The sequence below is a fragment of the Bactrocera oleae genome, chromosome 6 (genome assembly GCF_042242935.1).
Source record: "Bactrocera oleae isolate idBacOlea1 chromosome 6, idBacOlea1, whole genome shotgun sequence".
NCBI lineage: Eukaryota > Metazoa > Arthropoda > Insecta > Diptera > Tephritidae > Bactrocera > Bactrocera oleae.
Window position 1 is genome coordinate 42,681,074 of NC_091540.1, and position 15,239 is coordinate 42,696,312.

General features: G+C 32.6%; 1 protein-coding gene across 1 annotated transcript in view; it reads left to right on the forward strand.

Moving 5' to 3' along the window:
* LOC138857903 (pneumococcal serine-rich repeat protein-like) overlaps nt 1-15,239 on the forward strand; it is a 182,427-nt gene that overhangs the window by 42,994 nt on the left and 124,194 nt on the right. The window contains 2 exon segments of the mRNA XM_070111968.1: nt 2,532-4,028; nt 4,220-4,426. Coding sequence (XP_069968069.1) covers nt 2,532-4,028; nt 4,220-4,426 — 1,704 coding nt within the window.

Genomic DNA, 15,239 nt, shown 5'->3' on the forward strand with positions numbered 1-15,239 from the left:
AGACATTATTAAGTTTCTTTGTTGAAATAAGTGTATTTTGGTAAAATCCAATAATCTTAACATTAAGCTCTTTAATTCGAAATCATATGTAAATTTATATATGAATAAAGTTTCTGACAAATATTATTTGGCAACGTTTCTGCTTTGAAAGCTAAAATCAACGTACTCACTTTGTCTCTTCAACTACAATCACCCTTGCAAGTAATTTTAAGTCAAGTCAACCAACCACAGTTCTGAGTAAAATATTGTTTATTTTTCTGTTTGAAATTGAATGCTACACTTGACCTATGTCAACTTGAGTTTCGGCTGCATGCCAAAATATTCTGCACTTTCCAATACAAAACGAATACTTTATACAGTATAATATTCCTTGTAAAAACTCTCGCCAAGAAACAAAAAGCCAAAAAAAAAAACACTAGAAGGAATAAAAAAAACACTATGAAAATTCGAAATGATTTGCATTTTTCAAAGATATTCCGCAGTTTGCATTCAGCGCTAACACGCAATCTATTTTAAATTTTTTTGCAATAAAAAATTATATTTCCTAGACTTTACTCTGTTAACTAACCACTCCCCACTTGCTCGCTTTCTGAAATTCCCTCCACCTGCTCGCATGCCTTACACTGTCTGTTGTGGCATATAATAAACTTACTTATGTGTATTTTTCTAAGTTCTTGCCATACCACGCCTGTTCTTTTTTCTGCCCCCAATTCACCAAGCCCTTTATATGCGATCGATGTTTGTCCTCATTTGCTCGGACCCACACAGCTACAAACACGCATAATTGCTGCAGTTCTGATTTCCACACACACATCCATACATACTTTGCTTAATCAGATATTGATAATAAGTCATGACATTGTTGACTTAACTGTAAATAGCAAAATGTTTAAATTTACATTTATTCGCCGCAGGCTAGCCTGTGAAAAGCAACACACAAACTAGAGAAAAGCATGTCAGGGAAATAGAAAAATTAAAAGGTGACTTATGGGCAAATTGCCATCCTTTGCTGTGTACGGCTAGCAAGTAGCTAGATGAATGAGAGCGACAGTGACGTTGAGGTTCCTACTTTAAGTCACAAAAAAAGCACTGTTTGAGTCGTGGAATGGTAGAGTAAATAAAGTACTATATATGAATCTGCTAAAGTACTATATAAGAGTATTTTAAAGAAAAACTTATATAATTTTTTAATATTATCTCAAACTGGTCATTAGTTCCCAAAATAGATCGTTTCTTGGATAATTATTTGTTTTCGCCCTCGTCATGAACCAATAGCTCTAAATAGTTTCTCTGTCAGCACGGAAAAATAGTATTGCACACTTTATCTAACACTAGTTGATATACCCAGCCTGATCAACAAATTTTGCCTCTCCGATCTGATAAATTCTTATATTTTATTATTTTATTTTCTTTCTAACGTTTTTTGCTTCCATATTTCTATAGCTTTTATTCTCAAACTTCTCTTATGTTTTAACTAACATTATTAGATGCACGAAGGAGGGAAAGTTTGTAATCCTGAAGACCTGCGGGCGTATGAGTAACATACACTAGGCTATGTACACAGTGCGTTATTGTACAAAATATCATAAAATAAAATAAAAATGTCTTCCTCCTTATCAAAAATGTTTGCAAATCATTAATTAAATCATATTTGAAACGAAAAACGGACACTTTTTAGAGAACCGAGTATTTATGGATTAGATATTTAACTAGATGTTATTTCCAGTCTGACGCTATTTTCGGGGGGTCCCTGTAAAAAATTTGATACTAATTCATTTTAACAAAACAAATACCAATTTTCGAAGTGAAGACGAAAGTTTATATTTGAGAGTTTGTGGTGGTTATTCTTCTCATGATATACAAGTATATGACACGAGGTATATATTTCTTTAATAGAGCATTCCAGTTTGACAGGAAGCTGACTTTAGAATTCATAAAGAGGCGCACAGTGGCATTATGAAGACCGGTATATTTGGTCATAGGATTGCCCTTATGGTATCAATATTAACGTTCTATGGATTAGAAAAAGACAGTTTTTAATAGAAACCGGGCGATTTCGTGATTCAAACAATATATATTTTTCATACAAATACTACTACTTGTACTTTAGGTGTTTTCAAGGTCTGAATTCTCATTGATCTTTGATCCTGTGAAATATTGTGAATACTATTTTTCTCTTCCCTTGACCTCTCTGCGTCGACACTTGTTAGGGTAGAATAAAGTCGAACCGTTTGTGAATCAAGTTCTGAGTACTTTTGGGATCCAAACTGCCGAACTTATTTTAAAAACGGATTTGTCGATATTTTTATCATCAGAATGCAAATTTTTATTGAATTTCTTTATCACTTAAATAATTGTGAATGAATTTGTGTTTGCCTAGCAACAGTATGAACCACAAAACTTTGATATAATTGCTGATATACAACAACAACAATATCAACAACCAATTATAAACAGATGTACACAATATATAATCACACTCACCTTTTACTAAGTCTTCCTTTTTATCTTTTCTCTTTTTGACGCATCAGGCGAGTCCACAGCCCAGCAACAACAACGCCAACAGCACAAGCAACAATCAAAATAACGGTCAAAGTGGCAATATAAGTGGCAATAGTACAAGTAGGCCACCTGAGGGTGAACAGCATAGTGTTGCAATATTAACAACAACAAACAGCACAAATAATTGCAAACACAATTGCAACAACGTCAACGCCGAAGAACACTTGGCGGAGGTGCTGGTTATGCCGGTGAATGACACAAAAGCGATTACAGCAACAACAACAGCAGCAGTTATAGAAAGACCAACTGTAACGGAGGCCACTAAGAGCCGCACCAACACAACTGATGAGAGCCATGAAGCCGGCATAAACAGCTGGAACTGTGGCAATGCGGCAAATGCGGCAACAACTGCAAGCGAGGCCAACACAATGGTCGGGGTACGAAGTACGGCTGCCACTGCACCAATTGCGCAAGAGGAAGACGACGCCGAGGAGGTTTGGTATTCCGGGGAGGAGGATGGTGACCCCGATGTGGAGTTGGCAGAAAAACAACGGGAAAGTTGCTGCTGTTTGGTCAATGACAACGAACAGTGTTGCCAAGTCGATATCGATTTGAATATTAATTCAGTTACAACAACAACAGTGGCGACAACAGAGAAACCAATGCAGCGCAGGAAATCGCGCGTGCGTACATACTTGAAGCGGTGCAAGGATCGGCTGACGGGTCAGCATCAACAGGCGGTCGCAAATACAACGAATTCTACAGCAGCAACAACAACAACCGTCAGCAAAACGTATGTGCAAGATGAAAAGTGCCAAGAATTTGGCGTTGTGGTGTCGAGTACAGCGCGCAGCCCAAGCACCCAGCAATTCTCCGCTCTCGAAGAAAAAAAGGATGAAGAAAAGGAGGCAGAGGGGGCGTATGAGGAAGTTGAGAATAAGGCGTATACCACTACATTAATTGCCACAACCGAGCGACAGGGCGGCGCAGTAGCGCACACGCTATTTTCACCAATTGCGATGGTCATGGAGGAAGAGCGCACGGCGGGAGAGGAGGCGTCGTTGGGGCTAGACGAAGAAGCGCACTTAACAAGCGAACAATCGGTGTTGGCTTACGATGATATTGACTTTAGTTCGCCGTCACCGTCAGTGTTGACGGACAGCGGTAGTTCAAATGTCAGTGCTGACCAACAACAACAACAACATCCGACACTGTTGACCTCTGCCAAGCATAAGCGCGACGCCCTCACTTTGGTGGCCACTGAAGTTGAAGTCCAAGTTGATGACTCGGCTGATTTAACTGTCGAACAAGAGACAAGACAGATGCAACAAAAATGCCAACAACAACAACAAATACAAAGTGGCAGCCTGCAAACTGGCAAGCTAAAGTGCTCAACCGTTGCCGCTGATGGCGGTAGAGGAAAATTGCTACAACAACAAACACAGCAACAACAGTCGCTCATGAATATCAGCAGCAGCTGTCCGCCACTTGTCAAGGAAGAACAATTGGCTTGCGCTATACATATGGTAAGCAATACCACCATTTACCTGGCCCAACTGACCGTGCATTGCACTTACGAACCTTTTGTTGCACTTCCAACACTTTTCTAAAAAATATATTATATAAATTTTCCACACAATTGTCTGTTCATTACCACAAGTCTGCTTTTCTTAATAATTTTTCTTTGCTTTCTTTCCGTTATCCGCTGTTGTTGTAGGACTCGGGCACCGCTGCGCTGATTGACAAACACCTCGCCGCCATTTATCCTGTCTATAAGGCGTGTACACGCTCGATTCTAATTCGGCAAGCCCGCGATTTACTCGTCTGTTCCTATCTCGGCTGCTTGCAGTCGTTCGAAATGGAATTCCTATGCAAATTTGCCGAAATTGCTGCTGAGCTGCGGCAACGGCATGCCGTCGGTGTGGTGAGTAATCTACTCGATATGTGTTTGGGGATTCTTGACATAAGCGCAACACTAATGTTAAATAATTGACATAACAGCTGTTGTGATTGGGTAATCTGGCCAAAATAGACAGTAATTGGTATGTGTAGGAATCTCATAGACAGTAATATACTCGAAAAGTTGTATATTAAATTGATATTGTATAATTTGGTTTTCAGCACGAAGATTTTAGAAATTACTGAACATTAAGTTAGAGTAAAAGCTCGAGTCATTATAAAAATTGTGATAACGCTAGTTAAACCAAAGAGAAGTAAGAAAATTTTGTAGAACATATATAAATGAGAAAAACTATATTAATAAAGTAAGGAAGTGCTTAATTCGAGCGAGACCAAAAGTGAAAGCTTTTAAGAATTTGTGTATGAAAATATTCTCTAAAATACATTAATGTGGTAATAATGTTATCAATTAAGGGGTTAGGTGTTGTCAGAGTCACGAAAAAACTAGAATTTTTAATAATTTTTCCAATAAATAATTTTATTTTATAAAAGTGAAAACGAAGCTTCATAAATTATGTTTCGACCTGACTTGACAGAAATTTGGTAAAAAAAAAAATTCAAAATTAATAACTCTTTGTGTTGATCCGGTTCCAGCCGCAGCTGCTGGTGGTTACCATCAGTAATCCTTGGCAACTCATCTAAAATCAATTGGAGGACAAAAATTAGTTTTATAAATAGATAATTTAGTGTCCTGGTCGAAACTGGCGGCCTCAGGAAAATCTTTTTCAGAATTTCGGATAAAAACCTTAATTTCGTAACAGAAGAATTTGACCCAAAGCGTAAATAAAATTAAAATGTTTGAATTAATTTCTAAATCTTTTATGTAAATACATTTGTATACATATGTATAAATATGGTATAGGTATATAGGTTTTTCTTTTCATTCATAAATTCTCTCAATCTTTGCCCATCAATTTGCACGCTTTAATGCTAAATGATATGATTAACAATCATTAACAAGTAGACAACTACGATAACTCGAACCGAACGCTACATATATAACTATATACTATAAATACACTCATATACACACAACTTCTACCGAAGTTAACGCGCCATGCCCATAATTATTTGACCGCACCATTCATTAATTCCGACTACTCAGTCTGTTAACAGCAACTACAACAACAACAATGCTGCATGGCAAGCAACTGGTCGAAAAAATGAAAACAAATGTTAAGCCTAACAGCAACCGTTAACAGTGAGCAAATATTGAGCGCAAGTCGCTCAACGGAAACGCTCTGATTTATGTGAGAGATGTACTCGTGTGTAAGTACATATGCATATGTGGCTGCAGCTTGGAATGTAAATAAACTAAAGTGAAGTAGGGTTGCCGTAGCGGTGAAATTTAGAATTATACTATTGTTATTATTTTATTATTTGTTCAAAAGACACATACACCTTTTACATATATTTAAAAACCGTCAGATCTAAGCTAAAATTAAGTAACTTTTTACATCAAAAATATACCTTCTCTCTGAAATAAAATAAATACCATGTCTGAGCAGAGAACTTAAAACAATGAGAAGGTGCAGGTTCGACAGCGAACAATTTGTAGGAATTTATCAAGGAGTTCACCACATATGCACGAGAAACAAATAACATTTCTCGCTTTTATAACAGCGGTGAATCTGTAAACATACGCTCTCTTAACATAACCAAACGGCGAATATTGAAGAGAATACAATATGTATGCCAAACTGGGAATATTGATATGCCATTTGAAATATATTCCCTTTTATTGAACTATTATTTATTATTTTTTAAATTATTTTATGTTATATATCAAAATACTTTTAAATTATTACTAATAAAGTATTTTGATATATTTCTTAAAATAATTCATTAATTGTACTTGACACCATTATGGAGTCATAAAAGTACAGAATTGTGTTTTGCCGTTGGTATTTCACATTCATGCTTCAATTTTTCTTTTCAAATGCATGTGTAAACATATGTAACAGGACATACATATATTATGTCGTTTACACATTTGTATGTATTTTTATATAGATATGTACACGTATTACTTCATGTGAAATCTCCGTTGACACATTTTTTGCTTTTATGTCAAAGAGTCAATCTGTCGAAGAACTGACGCGACGACAAAGCGTCACAACATTGTGTTGTTGGTAGAAAATCCGAGATGTGCCATACACACTCTTACAAACATACATCGCATATGGGCAAGTGCAAAGTCAATGTGTGTACAAAAAATTCAAACGTACTTACGTAAATTCTTTGACAAATACAGTCAATCCCGGTTAAGTGCCAAAACCAAAGATGCAGATTTTTTGTGCTTTGTAGTACATAAGCGATTGTGGTACTTAAGCGAGTGGTACCAAAAAAAATTATTTCTATGTATTTAAAAAAAATTACCGTTTTCTTTAAAAAATTAAGAAAAAAAAGTGAGATGCAGCAAGACACCGGCAGATAAGAGGAATTGGAGGAGTGATACTTAACCGGGGTTTACTGTATACATAAATCAGAGGAATATTGAATATTTTCTCTAAAAAGTTTCTTGAATTGTAAATCGACAAATTTACTATGTTGTCACTTTTATTCTAAAATATTTTAATACTCATATTTGAGGGGTTGTCACTTTTCCCTTCTAGAGGGAATATCAGAAATTTGTTCAATTTATGATTTTTAGCTTTTGCCATCGTCGCGAAAAGACGCTTGTAGGCAAACGCATGCTCGGGGAGATGTGTAAGGCGTTTGCTTTTATGAATGAAACGACTTAGCTTATTGCTTGTGCGCCAGCGTTCATGAATGAAAATGTTGTTGGTGTGTGATTTACTACAAATTTAGGATTTGTCAATTTGGCTGCCATATTGATTTCTGGTGCTGATGCTATTTGAGACAATTGTTGTTTTTGTACAACAATGTTTGTATTTTTCTTATTGGCTGACGTACTTACATTTGTACGCTTAAATGTATGTAGATTTGTGTATGCATTACTTATTTTGCGCGGTCATATGCATATTTGTACATACATACTTACATATAGAGCAGTGCGCTCACATGTATTTATTGATAATTGATAATATATTATTATATTATATAATATAACATATTGATGTAGATACATAAATTATTAATTCTGTAAAAATTGAAATTAGAAAATTATGAAAATAGTAAAATATCATTTTTTGCATAATCTTTCGCATTTTATCAATGTAGCATTTGTGCAAAATAATAATAATTTATCAATTTTTCATCATAAAAATCGTTTATGTCGCAAAAAATAATCATGCATATGTGAAGTGGCATTTGTATTTCTTGTTTTCTCATTCATTTCATTTCATTTTTCTCTTTATATTGGTAGATACGTATTTTATCAGAGAACGTTGTTAAAAATTCTCATTTCTGTTAAATAACAGCAAAACTATACAGAAAGTGGTGAACTCCTTGATCTCAAATTTTCAGCCAACCAATCGAGCATCATACAAAATTCAATTTGCACCTTCTCATTGTTTTAAGTTCTCTGGTTATATGCAACATGCCATATCGACGTTGCAACATCATGTCAGAAGTTTATCACAAATCACCAATCACAACGAATACTTGCTCAACTCACTTTGCTCCTTAATACTCTTTAATAATCATATCGCAAGCGGCTTTAAGTGAAAATAATAATACAATACACAACCACCACAACATAATTAAAAAGTACTTTAACCAGAGAACTTAAAACAATGAGAAGGTGCAAATTGAATTTTGTATGATGCTCGATTGGTTGGCTGAAAATTTGAGATCAAGGAGTTCACCACTTTATGTACAGTTTTGCTGTTATTTAACAGAAATGAGAATGTTAACAACGTTCTCTGACAAAATACGTATCTACCAATATAAAGAGAAAAATGAAATGAAATGAATGAGAAAACAAGAAATACAAATGCCACTTCACATATGCATGATTATTTTTTGCGACATAAACGATTTTTATGATGAAAAATTGATAAATTATTATTATTTTGCACAAATGCTACATTGATAAAATGCGAAAGATTATGCAAAAAATGATATTTTACTATTTTCATAATTTTCTAATTTCAATATTTACAGAATTAATAATTTATTTATGTACATCAATATGTTATATTATATAATATAATAATATATTATCAATTATCAATAAATACATGTGAGCGCACTGCTCTATATGTAAGTATGTATGTACAAATATGCATATGACCGCGCAAAATAAGTAATGCATACACAAATCTACATACATTTAAGCGTACAAATGTAAGTACGTCAGCCAATAAGAAAAATACAAACATTGTTGTACAAAAACAACAATTGTCTCAAATAGCATCAGCACCAGAAATCAATATGGCAGCCAAATTGACAAATCCTAAATTTGTAGTAAATCACACACCAACAACATTTTCATTCATGAACGCTGGCGCACAAGCAATAAGCTAAGTCGTTTCATTCATAAAAGCAAACGCCTTACACATCTCCCCGAGCATGCGTTTGCCTACAAGCGTCTTTTCGCGACGATGGCAAAAGCTAAAAATCATAAATTGAACAAATTTCTGATATTCCCTCTAGAAGGGAAAAGTGACAACCCCTCAAATATGAGTATTAAAATATTTTAGAATAAAAGTGACAACATAGTAAATTTGTCGATTTACAATTCAAGAAACTTTTTAGAGAAAATATTCAATATTCCTCTGATTTATGTATACAGTAAACCCCGGTTATGTATCACTCCTCCAATTCCTCTTATCTGCCGGTGTCTTGCTGCATCTCACTTTTTTTTCTTAATTTTTTAAAGAAAACGGTAATTTTTTTTAAATACAAAGAAATAATTTTTTTTGGTACCACTCGCTTAAGTACCACAATCGCTTATGTACTACAAAGCACAAAAAATCTTCATCTTTGGTTTTGGCACTTAACCGGGATTGACTGTATTTGTCAAAGAATTTACGTAAGTACGTTTGAATTTTTTGTACACACATTGACTTTGCACTTGCCCATATGCGATGTATGTTTGTAAGAGTGGGTATGGCACATCTCGGATTTTCTACCAACAACACAATGTTGTGACGCTTTGTCGTCGCGTCAGTTCTTCGACAGATTGACTCTTTGACATAAAAGCAAAAAATGTGTCAACGGAGATTTCACATGAAGTAATGAGTGTACATATCTACATAAAAATACATACAAATGTGTAAACGACATAATATATGTATGTCCTGTTACATATGTTTACACATGCATTTGAAAAGAAAAATTGAAGCATGAATGTGAAATACCAACGGCAAAACACAATTCTGTACTTTTATGACTCCATAATGGTGTCAAGTACAATTAATGAATTATTTTAAGAAATATATCAAAATACTTTATTAGTAATAATTTAAAAGTATTTTGATATATAACATAAAATAATTTAAAAAATAATAAATAATAGTTCAATAAAAGGGAATATATTTCAAATGGCATATCAATATTCCCAGTTTGGCATACATATTGTATTCTCTTCAATATTCGCCGTTTGGTTATGTTAAGAGAGCGTATGTTTACAGATTCACCGCTGTTATAAAAGCGAGAAATGTTATTTGTTTCTCGTGCATATGTGGTGAACTCCTTGATAAATTCCTACAAATTGTTCGCTGTCGAACCTGCACCTTCTCATTGTTTTAAGTTCTCTGGTCTGAGCTACACTGTTCCGTTGCCGTTTGTACCCAAACTCACACACACACGCACAGTAGTGGAACAAGTCAAGCCAGAGAACTTAAAACAATGAGAAGGTGCAAATTGAATTTTGTATGATGCTCGATTGGTTGGCTGAAAATTTGAGATCAAGGAGTTCACCACTTTATGTACAGTTTTGCTGTTATTTAACAGAAATGAGAATGTTAACAACGTTCTCTGACAAAATACGTATCTACCAATATAAAGAGAAAAATGAAATGAAATGAATGAGAAAACAAGAAATACAAATGCCACTTCACATATGCATGATTATTTTTTGCGACATAAACGATTTTTATGATGAAAAATTGATAAATTATTATTATTTTGCACAAATGCTACATTGATAAAATGCGAAAGATTATGCAAAAAATGATATTTTACTATTTTCATAATTTTCTAATTTCAATATTTACAGAATTAATAATTTATTTATGTACATCAATATGTTATATTATATAATATAATAATATATTATCAATTATCAATAAATACATGTGAGCGCACTGCTCTATATGTAAGTATGTATGTACAAATATGCATATGACCGCGCAAAATAAGTAAAGCATACACAAATCTACATACATTTAAGCGTACAAATGTAAGTACGTCAGCCAATAAGAAAAATACAAAAATTGTCTCAAATAGCATCAGCACCAGAAATCAATATGGCAGCCAAATTGACAAATCCTAAATTTGTAGTAAATCACACACCAACAACATTTTCATTCATGAACGCTGGCGCACAAGCAATAAGCTAAGTCGTTTCATTCATAAAAGCAAACGCCTTACACATCTCCCCGAGCATGCGTTTGCCTACAAGCGTCTTTTCGCGACGATGGCAAAAGCTAAAAATCATAAATTGAACAAATTTCTGATATTCCCTCTAGAAGGGAAAAGTGACAACCCCTCAAATATGAGTATTAAAATATTTTAGAATAAAAGTGACAACATAGTAAATTTGTCGATTTACAATTCAAGAAACTTTTTAGAGAAAATATTCAATATTCCTCTGATTTATGTATACAGTAAACCCCGGTTATGTATCACTCCTCCAATTCCTCTTATCTGCCGGTGTCTTGCTGCATCTCACTTTTTTTTCTTAATTTTTTAAAGAAAACGGTAATTTTTTTTAAATACAAAGAAATAATTTTTTTTGGTACCACTCGCTTAAGTACCACAATCGCTTATGTACTACAAAGCACAAAAAATCTTCATCTTTGGTTTTGGCACTTAACCGGGATTGACTGTATTTGTCAAAGAATTTACGTAAGTACGTTTGAATTTTTTGTACACACATTGACTTTGCACTTGCCCATATGCGATGTATGTTTGTAAGAGTGGGTATGGCACATCTCGGATTTTCTACCAACAACACAATGTTGTGACGCTTTGTCGTCGCGTCAGTTCTTCGACAGATTGACTCTTTGACATAAAAGCAAAAAATGTGTCAACGGAGATTTCACATGAAGTAATGAGTGTACATATCTACATAAAAATACATACAAATGTGTAAACGACATAATATATGTATGTCCTGTTACATATGTTTACACATGCATTTGAAAAGAAAAATTGAAGCATGAATGTGAAATACCAACGGCAAAACACAATTCTGTACTTTTATGACTCCATAATGGTGTCAAGTACAATTAATGAATTATTTTAAGAAATATATCAAAATACTTTATTAGTAATAATTTAAAAGTATTTTGATATATAACATAAAATAATTTAAAAAATAATAAATAATAGTTCAATAAAAGGGAATATATTTCAAATGGCATATCAATATTCCCAGTTTGGCATACATATTGTATTCTCTTCAATATTCGCCGTTTGGTTATGTTAAGAGAGCGTATGTTTACAGATTCACCGCTGTTATAAAAGCGAGAAATGTTATTTGTTTCTCGTGCATATGTGGTGAACTCCTTGATAAATTCCTACAAATTGTTCGCTGTCGAACCTGCACCTTCTCATTGTTTTAAGTTCTCTGGTCAAGCCAGAGAAGTTCTCTGGTCAAGCGCTATGTGCACGTTTGTGGCATGAGATGCCGGCGCTTGCTGCTTGCTGCTCGTTGCCGACTGCCGACTCTCCTGCCGGTGACTTCGCTGCTGGCTGGCCGGGCCACTCGCTGCCGCTCGGCGACTGCTGCTCTCATAGCTGTAGCTGCAGCTGCTGCTGCTGCTGCTGCTATTAGTGTTGCTGCTGCTATCGCTTTTGGGCTATAGTTGGTTGCTGCAGTTTATGTCACTCGGTGTTGTGGCAATCGAATTCCAACTAGCGACGGTCGTGGACGCGTTTATCGGACGATTTGGAAACATTTTAAGTTTTCTCGTCTCGTCGAGTAGTGCGAGTGACTTGTAATGAATGCTGCTGCAGCAAAGCAAAGCATCAGGCGTGCATACATACAAACATATCTGTAACTTAGAGTGCCTCAAATATTATTTTGCTAGATATGTGAATTAAAGTGCCTTTACGCAAACATACAGACACTTGTATGAATAAAACTTAATGTGACTTAAAATTTGTTAGTGCAACAGTGCAGGAAAAATTTTCTAGACTGAAAAATGTAATTTTCTTTGCATGTTGAAACAGTTTGTTCGGAAGAAGTGTTTTAAATAGTTTATATATAAACATATTTTTTATGAAAATTTTACTAAGAGTGTTTATTGGCTTTGCGCATGTGAAATTTGCATTGCGCTGTACGAAGAATACAAGTTTTTATAAACATTATACAATTTTTTTGGCGAAACATAGTATATTTTTAAAAAAAAATTTTGTGATTAAAAAGTGTTGAAACTAAGTTTTTGTGCTTAAAAAAATTAAGTGTATATAAACTGATGAGCATTTCGTGCGTTTAAGTAACTCGGAAAATAAAAACGAAAGTTATTGCAAACTATGCACGTTTAAATCTATTAAGTGGAAAATTATATATTTTGATAAAATTTTTACAAATAAAGATATTTTATGAAGTGTGTGTATATATTTGGAAACAAAAACTTTTTCAGCACATATTACGGAAATTGTTGATGTTTCAAATTTAATGCAAATATTAAAAAAATTAAATAAATAGCGGTCGCAAATACGAAATTTTGTATAAAAAAAATATTTCACGACTCTTTTGAATAAGTGTTATACTTGTTGTGAAAATAGTATTACTTTGTTTGAAGATAAAGTGAAATATAGACAGCGTTACTGGGTACTATATTGCTGTGCAGTTTTATGTGAAAATGTTCAACTTGGTGAAATTTAAATTACTTTGCTGATATTTGCTGACAGCAAGCAGTGATATTCCAAAAAGGTAAACGAATTATTGAAGACGTTCAATTAATATACAGAGTTTTTATTGTAATAAAGTTAACAGGATTTTTTTGTCAAAAATAAGAAAAGCAAAAAAATCTAAAATTAATTACAAAATGGATAAAATATTCTTAACCAAACAAAATAATAGATAATTCAGTTACTTTGAGTGATAGTGAGTAAAAGTAAGAGAAAATAACAGTAAATTAAAAATTAAAGGCAATTAAATCTAATCTAAACTAAAATTGTATTATATTAAACCAAATAAAATAAACTAAATGAATTTGAACAAAAAAAAAATCGTAATAGTAATAAAACTTGATAAAATCCAAAACAAATTAAAATAACTCAAGATTAATGAAAAAAAACCAATTTTAAATTTAATTAAATAAATTACATGGAATTGAAATACTGTGAAATTAATAACAGAAAATAAGATAGAGTGAATTGAAATAAATTAAAATATTATAATAAATTTAATAATATTTATAATTTATATTGATATTAATTATTTTAAATTCAAATTAACGAAAAAGAATTATAATGAAGATATTCAAAGATAAAATTTAAAATATTTGTTATAATAAAACAAACTAATATGTAAGAAAAATATAAAACTAAAATAGAATTGAAAATGAATAAAAATGTAAAAGAAAATTATATAATAAAAGTAAAAATTAAAAACTATGCTTTAATAAATCACATAAAAATCTTTTAGCTCAAAATAAAATTTAAAAAATGAGATTCGCTATATTAAAAAATCAGTTAAGAAAAAAAATAGTTAGAAAATGCTTTTAAGAAAAAAAATATGTATAAAAACAATATTTTAATAAAATTAAGGAATTATTGTACAATAAATAATATGGTTTTTAACTATATAAACCAAAATAAATTATAATTTTCCCATTTTCCCAAAAGAATGAATACAAGTAAAATTATGTTGCTAAATAAAATGTTTAAACATATTAATAAAACATAACTTATTTAAAATAATTTAAAATAAAATATGAACTGAAATAACGTTAAGAAAAACATGAGTTAAAACTAACGAAAATTACAAATACAGTATTTATATATGAGTAGGAAAATATGTTAAAAAAACAATTTGGCATTTGTTATGAAACTCAAGCAAATGGTCTAGTCTAGACCTATGATAAATAGACTAGTTGTATAATGAATAATACAATTTTTCTGTGACTTTGTCTATTTTTGAACTTTGGCAGTTTTCTTGCTTCATAAATGCGTGCTTGCACTCTTAAAGGGTGTGAAGTTACGAAAAAACAATAATTTTTTGGGTTTTGCATATTTTGATAGTTTATACCTTTAAAAATAGTATATTTAAATTTTGTATGAATATACAATATTAAATATTTTTTGAGTTTATTTGTCAAGTTCAGTTTGTCTTTAAATGCGTTTTACTCAAAACTATATTTTCCTAATTGGCTGCAGTTGTAACAAGAAGGCGAATCATCCGATCGCTTTGACTTTTATTCTATTTATTTTCTTTATGTTTTTCTGTACAATCACATACTTTTTTTTCGATTGTGTGAAAAATATAATTTTGGCAAGCAAAAATTTTCTAATTTTTAAGCAACGTGCGACGGTTCTTTTTATAGCTATTTCGATTTTTTTTTATCGTAGGACATTGCAATATTTTATCAACCATATTTGTTTGTTTCGAAAGGCGCTGAAGACCCCAATCAGTGCTGTGGTTTAAGTAATGTCATTAGTAACTTGGGAAACGAGAAATTTTTTTAAAAATAATT